This window comes from Mobula hypostoma, chromosome 5, assembly GCF_963921235.1.
Source record: "Mobula hypostoma chromosome 5, sMobHyp1.1, whole genome shotgun sequence".
Classification (NCBI taxonomy): Eukaryota; Metazoa; Chordata; class Chondrichthyes; order Myliobatiformes; family Myliobatidae; genus Mobula; species Mobula hypostoma.
The window spans coordinates 161,205,827-161,219,549 of NC_086101.1; the positions used below are offsets into that span (position 1 = coordinate 161,205,827).

The 13,723-nt window shown below is 44.7% G+C and overlaps 1 protein-coding gene across 3 annotated transcripts in view; it reads right to left on the reverse strand.

Annotated features, from left to right (window-relative positions):
* Nucleotides 1-977: 977 nt before the first annotated feature.
* Nucleotides 978-13,723, reverse strand: part of LOC134347111 (gastrula zinc finger protein XlCGF26.1-like) — a 101,017-nt gene continuing 88,271 nt past the window's right edge. For 2 of the 3 annotated variants that reach the window (XM_063049256.1, XM_063049255.1), the window contains exon 2: nt 978-5,845. In XM_063049256.1, the coding sequence (XP_062905326.1) occupies nt 3,766-5,652 (1,887 nt within the window). In that variant the 5' untranslated portion in view covers nt 5,653-5,845 and the 3' untranslated portion in view covers nt 978-3,765. The remainder of the gene's footprint in view (nt 5,846-13,723) is intronic. The other variant, XM_063049258.1, reaches the window with a different exon arrangement.

The window sequence follows — 13,723 nt, forward strand, 5'->3', positions numbered from 1 at the left end:
ATGAAAGGACACACAGCGTTCCATACAACGGAACGGAGCAGATCCTCCCCTGTTCATAACTTTACTTGCCCGGGTCACGGAATGGCCAATCATCCCACTTTCTCACAACAGACCTCCCCACCCTCCACCGCACCCCCCCACCGACTACAGTCCCACACCCTTCCCTCCACTCACCCCACACCCATAACCTTTACCCACACACAGACAGATCCCCTTCACCCCAAACCCCCTCCCAGCTTGGGAACCACAACTAACGGATCCCACAGTCCGGGCTCGGGTACAAAGCTAAAACCGGGGCTGCTGGACCGGAGAGCCCGGAGCCTTCATCCAACTGCAGCATGCCCCCAATTTACACAATCCTGGGATCAGACCCTTCCTCACCACGCCCGAATAGGAGAACCGCCAGCGACAGCTGTGGTCGGCACCGCGTCTGCGTTTAGCAGGAGGTTCGCGGCAGCACCACCCGTGGCCGGAGGTCTGCACATCGCAGCCAGTGTCGGAGTTTATGGTTTTGTTTTGCATTGCTGTAACTATATGTAATAATTATGTGGTCTTGTCAGTGTTAGTCTTTGGTTTGTCCTTTTTTTTGTGATATCACTCTGGAGGAATATTGTATCAATTCTTAATGCCTGCATGCATTTCTAAATGACAATAAACGAGGACTGAGTGTCCTCATAATCTAATCTAATCCTTTGGAAGCTCTTATTCAGGGTAAATTTAACGTTATGAGTTAAAGCAAACTCATCTGCTAATCTAGCACACTCCTGCAAAGTGGCAGCATCCTTTTCATCTAAATACGTCTTTATGTCACCAGGGATGCACCTTTTGAATTCTTCAATTAAAACCAACTCTTTCAAGCTGTTAAAATCATCATTTATATTTTTAGATGTGCACCAGCAGTCAAAACACACAAACTTCTCATAAGCAAATTCCATAAGTCTTTCTTTTTCAATATTCTTTATTGCATTTCAAATTGATAAACATAACAATGATAACGATACCAAGAGATCGGGATTACATTACTAATGGTTAACATATACAGACACAGACTCCGAGTAACGTATTTAATTTAAACTTCCCAATCTCTTAATAACTGAAAATGAAAAAGATTCAAAAAAGTTTTTACCCCCTACACTAAAAAAAACACAGAACAAAGACTGGGCTGCCATATTTCATCAGTTAAGATCATTATTTGTCATTAACTCCGCTCCTCTACACACAAACAAAAAGTTTCTAAAAATGATTTGGAAAAGGTCAGCTTACATCATATGAAAATGTTGAATAAATGGCCTCCAAATTTATCTGAAGGATCAGTGGTACCACTCCTAATTTTTTCCAAGTTTAAACATGTTATAGTTTGGGAAACCATTGAAATGTAGTAGGGGGATTAGAATCTTTCCATTTAAATAAAATGGATCTTCTGGCTATTAATGTAACGAATGCAATCAAACGACAAGCTGAAGGGGATAAATGACTGAAGTCTATCATTGGTAGTCCAAAAACTAAAGTAATAGGATGAGGTTGTAAATCAATACGCAAAACTACTGAAATAATCTCAAAAATGTCTTTCCAATATTTTTCCAAAAGAGGGCGAGACCAGAACATATGTGTCAAGGAAGCTATCTCAGAATTACATCTGTGACAGACAGGATTTATATGACCATAAAAACGAGCTAACTTATCCTTAGACATATGGGCCCTATGAACCACCTTAAATTGTATCAAAGCGTGTCTAGCACACATTGAAGAAATGTTAACTAGTTGGAGAATTTTCTCCCATTTCTCTATGGGTAAAGGTACCTGAAGTTCTCTTTCCCATTCATTCTTAATCTTATCAGACATACCTAAACATATTTTCATAACTAAATCATAAACAATTGCTATTAAACTCTTCTGACAGGATTTAAACCTAAAATATTTTCTGTAATTTCAGTTTGATGCGATATCAGAAAAGTAGGTAAAATAACCTTCAAAGAGCTTCTAAACTGTAAACATCTGAAAAAATGTGATCTAGACAAATTATATTTATTAGACAACCGTTCAAAGGACGAGACAATTATCCCTGAATAAATCACAAAAACACATTATTCCTTTCATTTTCCATAAAAGAAAAGCTTGATCTGTTCTGGATGGTTGGAGGAAAAAATTGGATATAATAAGACTTGATAGGATAAATTTATTCAATCCAGAAAATTTACGAAATTGAAATCATATTCGTATTGTATGTTTAATTATTGGAGTAATCATTTTGTTCAGTTTAGTAAGTGCAAAGGGAAGCGAAGCCCCTAAAATAGAAGCCAACGAGAACCCCTGTACAGACTCATACTCGAGGTTCACCTGTTGTGGACATTGAATTTCATCCAAATCTTGTGTCCAGAATGTTAGATATTGAACATTAATTGCCCAATAGTAGAATGCCAAACTTCCATCCTTTTGTAATTCCTGTAAATATTTCTTACTTAATCTAGGATTTTTATTCTGCCATATATATGAAGACATTTTAGAATCGATAATATCAAAAAAGGAGTTAGAGATGAAGCTTGGTACCATCTGAAATAGATAGAGAAATTTCGGTAAAAGTCATCTTAATACCATTGATTCGACCAATCAATGAGAGGGACAATGGGGACCATTTAGTAAGCAGTTGTTTAACATGATCAATTAAGGGTAAAAAGTTAACTTTAAATAGATCCTTACACTTCTTAGTAATTTTAACACCCAAATGAGTAAAATAATCAGTAACCAGTCTAAATGGTGATTGTCTATAGGTTGGAACTTGCATATTTAACGGAGACAGCTCACTCTTATTAAGATTCAATTTATAACCAGAAAAACTACTAAACTGAGCAAGTAATAATATTACTGCAGGGATGGATTTCTCTGGATTAGAGATATATAGTAACAGATCATCTGCATATAATGATACCTTATGAGTCTCATTCCCACGAATAATGCCAAATATATCGGGTGAATCACGAAGAGCGATTGCCAAGGGCTCCAAGGCAATATCAAATAGTAAAGGGCTTAAAGGACAGCCCTGTCTAGTACCTCGAAAAAGCCTAACAAAGGAGGAATCTCTGATTTTTAGTAAGTACAGAAGCCAAAGGTGTATGATACAGCAATTTATTCCAAGATATGAATTTTGGGCTAAAATTAAATTTCTCAAGGTGTTAAATAAACATTCCCATTCAACTCTATCAAACACCTTCTTGGCATCAAGCGAAATAACACATTCTGGAGTTTTAGATGAAGAAGTATATACAATATTCATCAACCTCCTAACATTTAAAATACGAATAATGATTTTTAATAAATACTGTCTGGTCGTCAGAGACAATTTATGGCAATACATTTTCCAATCTAATTGCTAATATTTTGGAAAAAATTTTGGAGTCCACATTTAACAAGGATATAGGTCTATATGATGCACATTCAGTGGGGTCTTTATCTTTTTTAGGAATTAAAGAAATAGATGCTTCATAAAAGAATTCTGGTAATTTACCTACAAATAAGGCATCCTTAAAAATTCTACATAACCAAGGAGAAAGGAAAATTCTAAACAGTGACCCTTGGCCACTAGTTCCCTTGTTTCGATCCTTCCATTTTTCCTCTTTCTTCTCTGTCTGACTCTGAGTGTCTATGTCCTCGGTTAAAACTAAACAAGCTGCGAGCGATGTAAACAAGCAGCAAGGCAGACTGATTTGCCTTCTTAATCTCTCTCTCTCTCTCTTAAAATGACAGTCCACAGCAAAGAAACCCAGGGATTCATAACAATTGACTGGTGTGAACTGACTGGTGTGCCAGCAGTTGGGATGACTGAGTGAATCCCTTACCACATTTTGAGCAGGTGAATGGCTTCTCCCCAGTGTGAACTCGCTGATGACTCTGTAGGTTGGATGATCGAGTGAATCTCTTCCCACATTCTGAGCAGGTGAATGGCTTCTCCCCAGTGTGAACTTGCTGATGACTCTGTAGGTTGGATGACTGAGTGAATCTCTTCCCACATTCTGAGCAGGTGAACGGCTTCTCCCCAGTGTGAATTCGCTGATGACTCTGCAGATGGGCTAACTGAGTGAATCCCTTCCCACAGTCTGAGCAGGTGAATGGCCTCTGCCCGGTGTGAACTGACTGGTGTGTCAGTAGTTGGGATGACTTAGTGAATCCTTTCCCACATTCTGAGCAGGTGAATGGCCACTCCCCACTGTGAACTGACTGGTGTACCAGTAGTTGGGATGACTTAGTGAATCCTTTCCCACATTCTGAGCAGGTGAATGGCCATTCCCCACTGTGAACTGACTGGTGTGCCAGTAGTTGGGATGACTGAGTGAATCCTTTCCCACATTCTGAGCAGGTGAACGGCCTCTCTCCAGTGTGAACTCGCTGATGACTCTGTAGGGCGGATGTTTGAGTGAATCTCTTTCCACAGACTGAGCAGGCGAACGGCTTCTCCCCAGTGTGAATTCGCTGATGACTCCATAGGTCGGATGACTGAGTGAATCCCTTCCCACATTCTGAGCAGGTGAACGGCTTCTCCCCAGTGTGAACTCGCTGATGACTCTGTAGGGTGGATGATCGAGTGAATCTCTTCCCACATTCTGAGCAGGTGAATGGCTTCTCCCCAGTGTGAACTCGCTGATGACTCTGCAAGTGGGATGACTGAGTGAATCTCTTCTCACAGACTGAGCAGGTGAATGGCCTCTTCCCTGTGTGAACTGACTGGTGTGCCAGTAGTTGGGATGACTGAGTGAATCCTTTCCCACATTCTGAGCAGGTGAACGGCTTCTCCCCAGTGTGAACCCGCTGATGACTCTGTAGGTTGGATGACTGAGTGAATCTCTTCCCGCAGTCTGAGCAGGTGAACGGCTTCTCCCCAGTGTGAATTCGCTGATGACTCTGCAGGTGGGATAACTGAGTGAATCCCTTCCCACAGTCTGAGCAGGTGAACGGCCTCTCCCCGGTGTGAACTGACTGGTGTGTCAGTAGTTGGGATGACTGATTGAATCCTTTCCCACATTCTGAGCATGTGAACGGCCACTCCCCACTGTGAACTGACTGGTGTGCCAGTAGTTGGGATGACTTAGTGAATCCTTTCCCACATTCTGAGCAGGTGAATAGCCACTCCCCACTGTGAACTGACTGGTGTGCCAGTAGTTGGAATGACTGAGTGAATCCTTTCCCACATTCTGAGCAGGTGAACGGCCTCTCTCCAGTGTGAACTCGCTGATGACTCTGTAGGGCGGATGATTGAGTGAATCTCTTTCCACAGACTGAGCAGGCGAACGGCTTCTCCCCAGTGTGAATTCGCTGATGACTCCGTAGGTCGGATGACTGAGTGAATCCCTTCCCACATTCTGAGCAGGAGAACAGCTTCTCCCCAGTGTGAATTCGCTGGTGGGTCAGTAGTTGAGATGACTGACTGAATCCCTTCCCACAGTCTGAGCAGGTGAATGGCCTCTCTCCAGTGTGAACTCGCTGATGTACCTTAAGCTTAGATGAGCAAGTGAATGCCTTCCCACAGTCTGAGCAGGTGAATGGCCTCTCTCCAGTGTGAACTCGCTGATGTACCTTAAGCTTAGATGAGCAAGCGAATCCCTTCCCACAGTCCAAGCAGGTGAACCGCCGCTTCCTGGTGTGAACTCGCTGGTGAGCCATTAGGTCAGATGACTGAGTGAATCCTTTCCTAGAAATTCAGCAGATGACCAGCCTCTGCCCAGTGTGAACTGACTGGTGTGTCCACAGGATGGTCGATTAAATCCTTTGCTCCACTTAAATATCTAGACAGAGACAGCAAAACTGGCGTGCGGTGTTTGAGATTCCTGGAGACAAATTCCTTCTCATTTTTAACCTGTAAAAAGATTTACAAAATCCATCAAGGGGTGTAGGACAACATTTCAGATGAGATTACTTGAGTTGCCAAGGTTTGATGCAGCATCACACTGTTACAGTGAGGTTCACCCAAGCTGGAGAGAGAAATTATCTTGTAACTGGGCACAGCACTGGTATCTGGAGTGACCATCAATTCCCTGATGCTCTTCCTGTCTCTATAAGAATGGGGCATTTCTGCAGTCTCCAATTTGTGCCTTGGCTCAGTTTGACTCTCTCTATTGGTATCATTCTCTGTTCCTGCCAAGCAGCATGGGTGCCTGGCCCCACAGTAACTGAAACAATCTCACACAAATAGTGTTTCTTGACGTGCAGCTGGGATTTTCTTTTATGTATTATCAACTTAAAGTGCCACAGTTTTAACGTCATATAAAGAATTCCTGCTGAGATGAATGGTTGGTGCGCACAGCTGTTAAAAGGACTTTCTGGTATTATTTTTGAATTTTTGTATTATTTCAGGTTTTTGTCACAGTCATAGAAAATTACAACACAGAAACAGGCCCTTTGGGCCATCTAGTTTGTGCTGAACTATTTAAACTGCCCACTCCCATACCCCTACCATCTAGGTACTTTCACAAACCTTTAAATGTTGAAATCGAGTTCGCATGCACCACTTGTGCTGGCTGCTCATTCCACACCTGGATGATGGTCTGTGTGAAGAAGTTTCCCCTCATGTACCCCTTAATGTTTCACCTTTCATCCTTAACCCATGGCCTCTGGCTGTAGTCCCACCCAATCTCAGTGGAGAAAGACAGCTTGCATTTCCCTTATCTATGCCCCTCTATCACAATCAAATCTCCCCCACAATATTCTACATTCCAAGGAATAAAGTCCTAACCTGTTCAATCTTTCCTTATAACCCAAGTCCTCCAGACCTGGCAACATCCTCATGAATTTTCTCTGAACTCTTTCAACCTCTTTTACATGTTTCCTGTAGGTAGGTGACCAAAACTGCACACAATACTCCAAATTAGGCCTCGCCAATGTCTTCTACAAGTCAACATAACATCCATCTATTGTTGTCAGTACTTTGGTTCATGAAGGCCAATGGGCTAAAATCTTTCTTTCCGTCCCTATCTAACTGTGATACCACTTTCAGTGAATTAAGGACCTGTATTCCCGGGTCCCTTTCTTCTACAACACTCCTCCGTACCCAACCAGTCACTGTGAAAGACCTCCCTTGATCGGTCATACCAAAATTCAACAACTCACACTTGTCTGCATTAAATTTCACTTTCCATTTCTCAAACCATTTTCCCAGCCAGTCCAGATCGCACTGCAAGCCATGATAGTCTTCCTCACTGTCCACTACACCCCCAGTCTTGGTGTCAGCCACAAATTTGCTGATCCAGTTAACCACACTATCATCCAGAGTACTGATACAGATGACAAACCACAATAGATCCAGCACTGATCCCTGTGGCACACCACTAGTCACAGGCCTACAGTCAGAGAGGCGACCATCTACTACACAATCTGGCTTCTCCCAACAACAGTGTCTCATCCAATTTACTATCTCATCTTGAATGCTGAGTGACTGAACCTTCTTGACCAAACTCCCATGAGACTTTGTCAAATGCCTTGCTAAAGTCCATGTAGACAACATCCACTGTATTGCCTTCATCCACTTTCCTGACAACTTCCTGGAGAGACTTTGTAAGATCTGTTAGATGTGCTCAAAGCCATGCTGTCTATCCTTAATCAGTCCACATCCATCCAAAGACGGGCAAGACCTGAAATACTTTTTTCATCTCTATTTACTCAGGAGATGGACACGGGGTCTATGGGAGTGTGGAAAAGCGGCATTAACATCATGGATCCTGTACAGATTAAAGAAGAGGAGATGTTTACTATCCTGAAGCAGATTAGGGTGCATAAATCTCCAGGGCATGACAAGGTGCTCCCTCGGACCCTACGGGAGGTAAGTGCAGAAATTGTCGGGCACCTAGCAGAGATAATTCAATTACCCCTGGTGACAGGGGAAGGTAACAAAGGATTGGAGAACACCCAATGTTATTTCGCTGTTTAACATAGAACATAAACCATAGAAACCCACAACATATTACAGGCCCTTCAGCCCACAAAGTTGTGCCAACCATGTAACCTACTCTAGAAACTGCCTAGAATTTCCCTAACACATAGTGCTCTATTTTTCTAAGCTCCACGTACCTGTCTAAGATTCTCTTAAAAGACCCTATTGTATCTGCCTCTACCACTGCCGCTGGCAGTCCATTCCATGCATCCACCTCTCTCTGTGTGAAAAACTTACCCCTGACATCCCCTTGGGACACATTTTCAAGCACCTTAAAACTGTGCCCCCTCATGTTAGCCATTTCAGCCCTGGGAAAAAGCCTCTGGCTATCCAAATGATCAATGCCCCTCATCATCTTATACACCTAAAAAAGGCTCTAAGCATAAACAAGGAAATTATACATTGCTTTGAGGATTTGTTCGAAATATATACAATAATGAGGCTATAGATAGGGTAAATGCAAACAGGCTTTTTCCACTGAGGTTGGGTGGGACAACAACCAGAGGGCATGGGTAAGTGGGGAAGGTGAAAATTTAAGGGGAACATGTGAAGAAACTCTTCATTGAAATGGTCGTGACAGTGTGGAATGAGATGCCAGCACAAGTGGTTCAAGCCAGCTCAATTTCACCATTTAAGAGAAGTTTGGATAGGTACCTGGATGGTAGGGGTATGGAGGGCTGTGGTCCCAGTGCAGGAAGTTGCATTAGAGAGTTTAAATATTTTCGTCATTGTCTAGATGGGCCGAATGGCCTGTTTGACAGAACATCTCCATGTCCCTATGACAGAGAAGCTGGCCAAACTTGATTGGGAGCGGAGACTGGTAGGAATGACGATGGAACGTCAATGGCTGGAGTTTCTGGGAGCAATTCGGGAAGTGAGTGACAGATACATCCCAAAGAAGTGGAAGCATTGGAAAGGCAGCAGGACACAACCATGGCTGAAATGAGAAGCCAAAGCAAACATAAGAGCCAAAGAGAGGGCAAATAATAGAACAAAAACTATTGGAAAGTTTTTAGAAACCAACAGAAGACAACAGATTCGGAGCAAGAAGGCTGTGGATGAAAGACTAAGGAATTTTGGAGAGAAGGTATTTTAACTACTCGGGGTAAAAGACAGGCGACTGCGCAGGCATATGATGTCAGCCAGTATAGTGGGAAAAGTTTAAAAAGACCACCATATCCAGCAGGAGGTGGTCAGAGCGGGCAGCAGAGTGAGAGGGTAGCACAGTGATAGGGGTTTGGCTCAACGGGCTTAGGCTATAACGAGACAAGGTAGGTTTATTTGTGTTTATTGAGGAAAGGAAGTTGTATGCGTGTGAGGCCGGTTTTCTGTGCTCGGTGTCAGATGTGGGAAGTCCTGGAGTCTCCCAGCCTCCTGTACAGCCATATCTGCACCCGGTGTGTCAAGCTGCAGTCCCTAAGGGACCCAGTTAGGGAACTGGAGATGCAGCTTGATGACCTTCGTTTGGTCAAGGAGGTGATAGAAAGGAGTTTTAGGCAGGTGGTCACACCGGGGCCACGGGAGACAGACCAGTGGGTCACAGTCAGGAGAGGGAAGGGGAAGAGTCAGGTACTTGAGAGTACCCCTTGACAATAAGTACTCCTGTTTGAGTACGAGTGGGGGGGTGGCAGCCTACCTGGGGGAGCAACAGTGGCCACGCCTCTGACACAGAAAGGTAGGGAAAAGAAGAGGATGGAAGCAGTGGTAGGGGACTCTATAGTTAGGGGCTCAGACAGGTGATTCTGTGGACGCAGGAAAGAAATTCGGATGGTAGTTTGCCTCCCAGGTGCCAGGGTCCAGGATGTTTCAAATCATGTCCATGATATTCTGCAGTGGGAGGGAGAACAGCCAGGGGTCGTGGTACATATTGGTACCAATGACATAGGTAGGAAAAGGGAAGAGGTCCTGAAACAAGACTACAGGGAGTTCGGAAGCAAGCTGAGAAGCAGGACCGCAAAGGTAGTAATCTCGGGATTACTGCCTGGTGCCACGCGACAGTGAGTATAGGAATAGAATGAGGTAGAGGATAAATGTGTGGCTGAGGGATTGGAGCAGGGAGCAGGGGTTCAGATTTCTGGATCATTGGGACCTCTTATGGGGCAGGTGTGACCTGTACAAAAAGGACGGGTTGCACTTGAATCCCAGGGGGACCAATATCCTGGCGGGGAGGTTTGCTAAGGCTACTGGGGAGAGTTTAAACTAGAATTGTTGGGAGTTGGGAACCGAACTGAAGAGACTGGCGAAGAGCCAGTTGGCTCACAAACAGAGAAAGCTTGGAGACAGTGTCTGAGGGAGGATAGGCAGGTGATAGAGAAGGGACGCGCTCAGACAGATGGTTTGAAATGTGTCTATTTTAACACAAGGAGTATTGTGCACAAAGCGGAACAGCTTCGAGCGTGGATCAGTACTTGGAGCTATGATGTGGTGGCCATTACAAAGACTTGGATGGCTCAGGGACAGGAATGGTTACTTCAAGAGCCGGGTTTTAGATGTTTCAGAAAAGACAGGGAGGGAGGCATGGCACTGTCAATCAGTGATAGTGTCACGGCTGCAGAAAAGGTGGACGTCATGGAGGGACTGTCTACGGAATCTCTGTGGGTGGAGGTTAGGAACAGGAAGGAGTCAATAACTTTACTGGGTGTTTTTTTATAGGTTGCCCAATAGTAACAGGGTTATCGAGGAGCAGATAGGGAAACAGATCCTGGAAAGGTGTAATAATAACAGAGTTGTCGTGATGGGAGATTTTAATTTCCCAAATATCGACTGGCATCTCCCTAGAGCAAGGGGATTAGATGGGGTGGAGTTTGTTAGGTGTATTCAGGAAGGTTTCTTGACGCAATGTGTAGATAAGCCTACAAGAGGTGAGGCTGTACTTGATTTGGTATTGGGAAATGAACCTGGTCAGGTGCCAGGTCTCTCAGTGGGAGAGCATTTTGGAGATAGAGATCACGATTCTATCTCCTTTACCATAGCATTGGAGAGGGACAGCAACAGACAGGTTAGGAAAAACGTTTAATTGGAGTAAGGGGAAATATGAGGCTATCAGGCAGGAAATTGGAAGCTTAAATTGGGAATAAATGTTCTCAGGGAAAAATATGGAAGAAATGTGGCAACTGTTCAGGGGATAATTGTGAGGAGTTCTGCATAGGTATGTTCCAATGAGACAGGGAAGTTATGGTAGGGTACAGGAACCGTGGTGTACAAAGGCTGTAATAAATCTAGTCAAAAGGTTCAGAGAGATAGGTAATGTTAGGGATCTAGAAGATTATAAGGCTAACAGGAAGGAGCTTAAAAAGGAAATTAGGAGAGCCAGAAGGGGCCATAAGAAGGCCTTGGCGGGCAGGAATAAGGAAAACCCCAAGGCATTCTACAAGTATGTGAAGAGCAAGAGGATAAGACGTGAAAGAATAGGACCTATCAAATATGACAGTGGGAAAGTGTGTATGGAACTGGAGGAAATAGCACGGGTACTTAATGAATACTTTACTTCAGTATTCACTATGGAAAAGGATCTTGGAGATTGTAGTGCAAACTTGCAGCAGACTGAAAAGATTGAGCATGTAGATATTAAGAAAGAAGAAGCGCTGGGGCTTTGGGAAAGCATCAAGTGGGATAAGTTGCCAGGACCAGATGAGATGTACCCCAGGATACTGTGGGAGGCAAGGGAGGAGATTGCTGAGCCTCTGGCGATGATCGTTGAATCATCAATGGGGACAGGAGAGGTTCTGGAGGATTGGAGGGTTGCGGATGTTGTTCCTTTATTCAAGAAAGGGAGTAGGGATAGCCCAGGAAATTACAGACCAGTGAGTCTTACCTCAGCGGTTGGTAAGTTGATGGAGAAGATCTTGAGATGCAGGATTTATGAACACTTGGAGAGGTATAATATGATTAGGAATAGTCAGCATGGCTTTGTCAAGGGCAGGTGGTGCATTATGAGCCTGATTGAATTTTTTGAGTATGTGACTAACCACATTGATGAAGGAAGAGCAGTAGATGTAGTGTATATGGATTTTAGCAAGGCATTTGATAAGGTACACCATGCAAGGCTTATTGAGAAAGTAAGGAGGCACAGGATCCAAGGGGACATTGCTCTGTGGATCCAGAACTGGCTTGCCCACAGGAGGCAAAGATTGGTTGTAGACCGGTCATATTCTGTATGCAACATACATCAAAGTTGCTGGTGAACGCAGCAGGCCAGGCAGCATCTATAGGAAGAGGCGCAGTCGACGTTTCAGGCCGAGACCCTTCGTCAGGACTAACTGAAGGAAGAGTGAGTAAGGGATTTGAAAGCTGGAGGGGGAGGGGGAGATGCAAAATGATAGGAGAAGACAGGAGGGGGAGGGATGGAGCCGAGAGCTGGACAGGTGATAGGCAGAAGGGGATACGAGAGGATCATGGGACAGGAGCTCCGGGAAGAAAGACGGGGGGGGGGGGGGGAGTGACCCAGAGGATGGGCAAGAGGTATATTCAGAGGGACAGAGGGAGAAAAAGGAGAGTGAGAGAAAGAATGTGTGCATAAAAAAGAGTAACAGATGGGGTACGAGGGGGAGGTGGGGCCTAGCGGAAGTTAGAGAAGTCAATGTTCATGCCATCAGGTTGGAGGCTACCTATACGGAATATAAGGTGTTGTTCCTCCAACCTGAGTGTGGCTTCATCTTTACAGTAGAGGAGGCCGTGGATAGACATGTCAGAATGGGAATGGGATGTGGAATTAAAATGTGTGGCCACTGGGAGATCCTGCTTTCTCTGGCGGACAGAGCGTAGATGTTCAGCAAAGCGGTCTCCCAGTCTGCGTCGGGTCTCACCAATATATAAAAGGCCACATCGGGAGCACCGGACGCAGTATATCACCCCAGTCGACTCACAGGTGAAGTGATGCCTCACCTGGAAGGACTGTTTGGGGCCCTGAATGGTGGTAAGGGAGGAAGTGTAAGGGCATGTGTAGCACTTGTTCCGCTTACACGGATAAGTGCCAGGAGGGAGATCAGTGGGGAGGGATGGGGGGGACGAATGGACAAGGGAGTTGTGTAGGGAGCGATCCCTGCGGAATGCAGAGAGAGGGGGGGAGGGAAAGATATGCTTAGTGGTGGGATCCCGTTGGAGGTGGCGGAAGTTACGGAGAATAATATGTTGGACCCGGAGGCTGGTGGGGTGGTAGGTGAGGACCAGGGGAACCCTATTCCTAGTGGGGTGGTGGGAGGATGGAGTGAGAGCAGATGTACGTGAAATGGGGGAGATGCGTTTAAGAGCAGAGTTGATAGTGGAGGAAGGGAAGCCCCTTTCTTTAAAAAATGAAGACATCTCCCTCGTCCTAGAATGAAAAGCCTCATCCTGAGAGCAGATGCGGTGGAGACGGAGGAATTGCGAGAAGGGGATGGCGTTTTTGCAAGAGACAGGGTGAGAAGAGGAATAGTCCAGATAGCTGTGAGATGCCTGGCCTGCTGCGTTCACCAGCAACTTTGATGTATGTTGCTTGAATTTCCAGCATCTGCAGAATTCCTGTTGTTTGCGTTTATATTCTGTATGCAGTTCGGTGACCAGTGGTGTGCCTCAGGGAGCTGTTCTGAGACCCTTTCTCTTCATGATTTTTATAAATGACCTGGATGAGGAAGTGGAGGGATGGGTTAATATGATTGCTGATGACACAAAGGTTGGAGGTGTTGTGGATAGTGTGGAGGGCTGTCAGAGGTTACAGAAGGACATTGATAGGATGCAAAACTGAGCTGAGAAGTGGCAGATAGAGTTCAACCCAGGTAAGTGTGAAGTGGTTCATTTTGGTAGGACAAATATGATGGCAGAATATAGTAT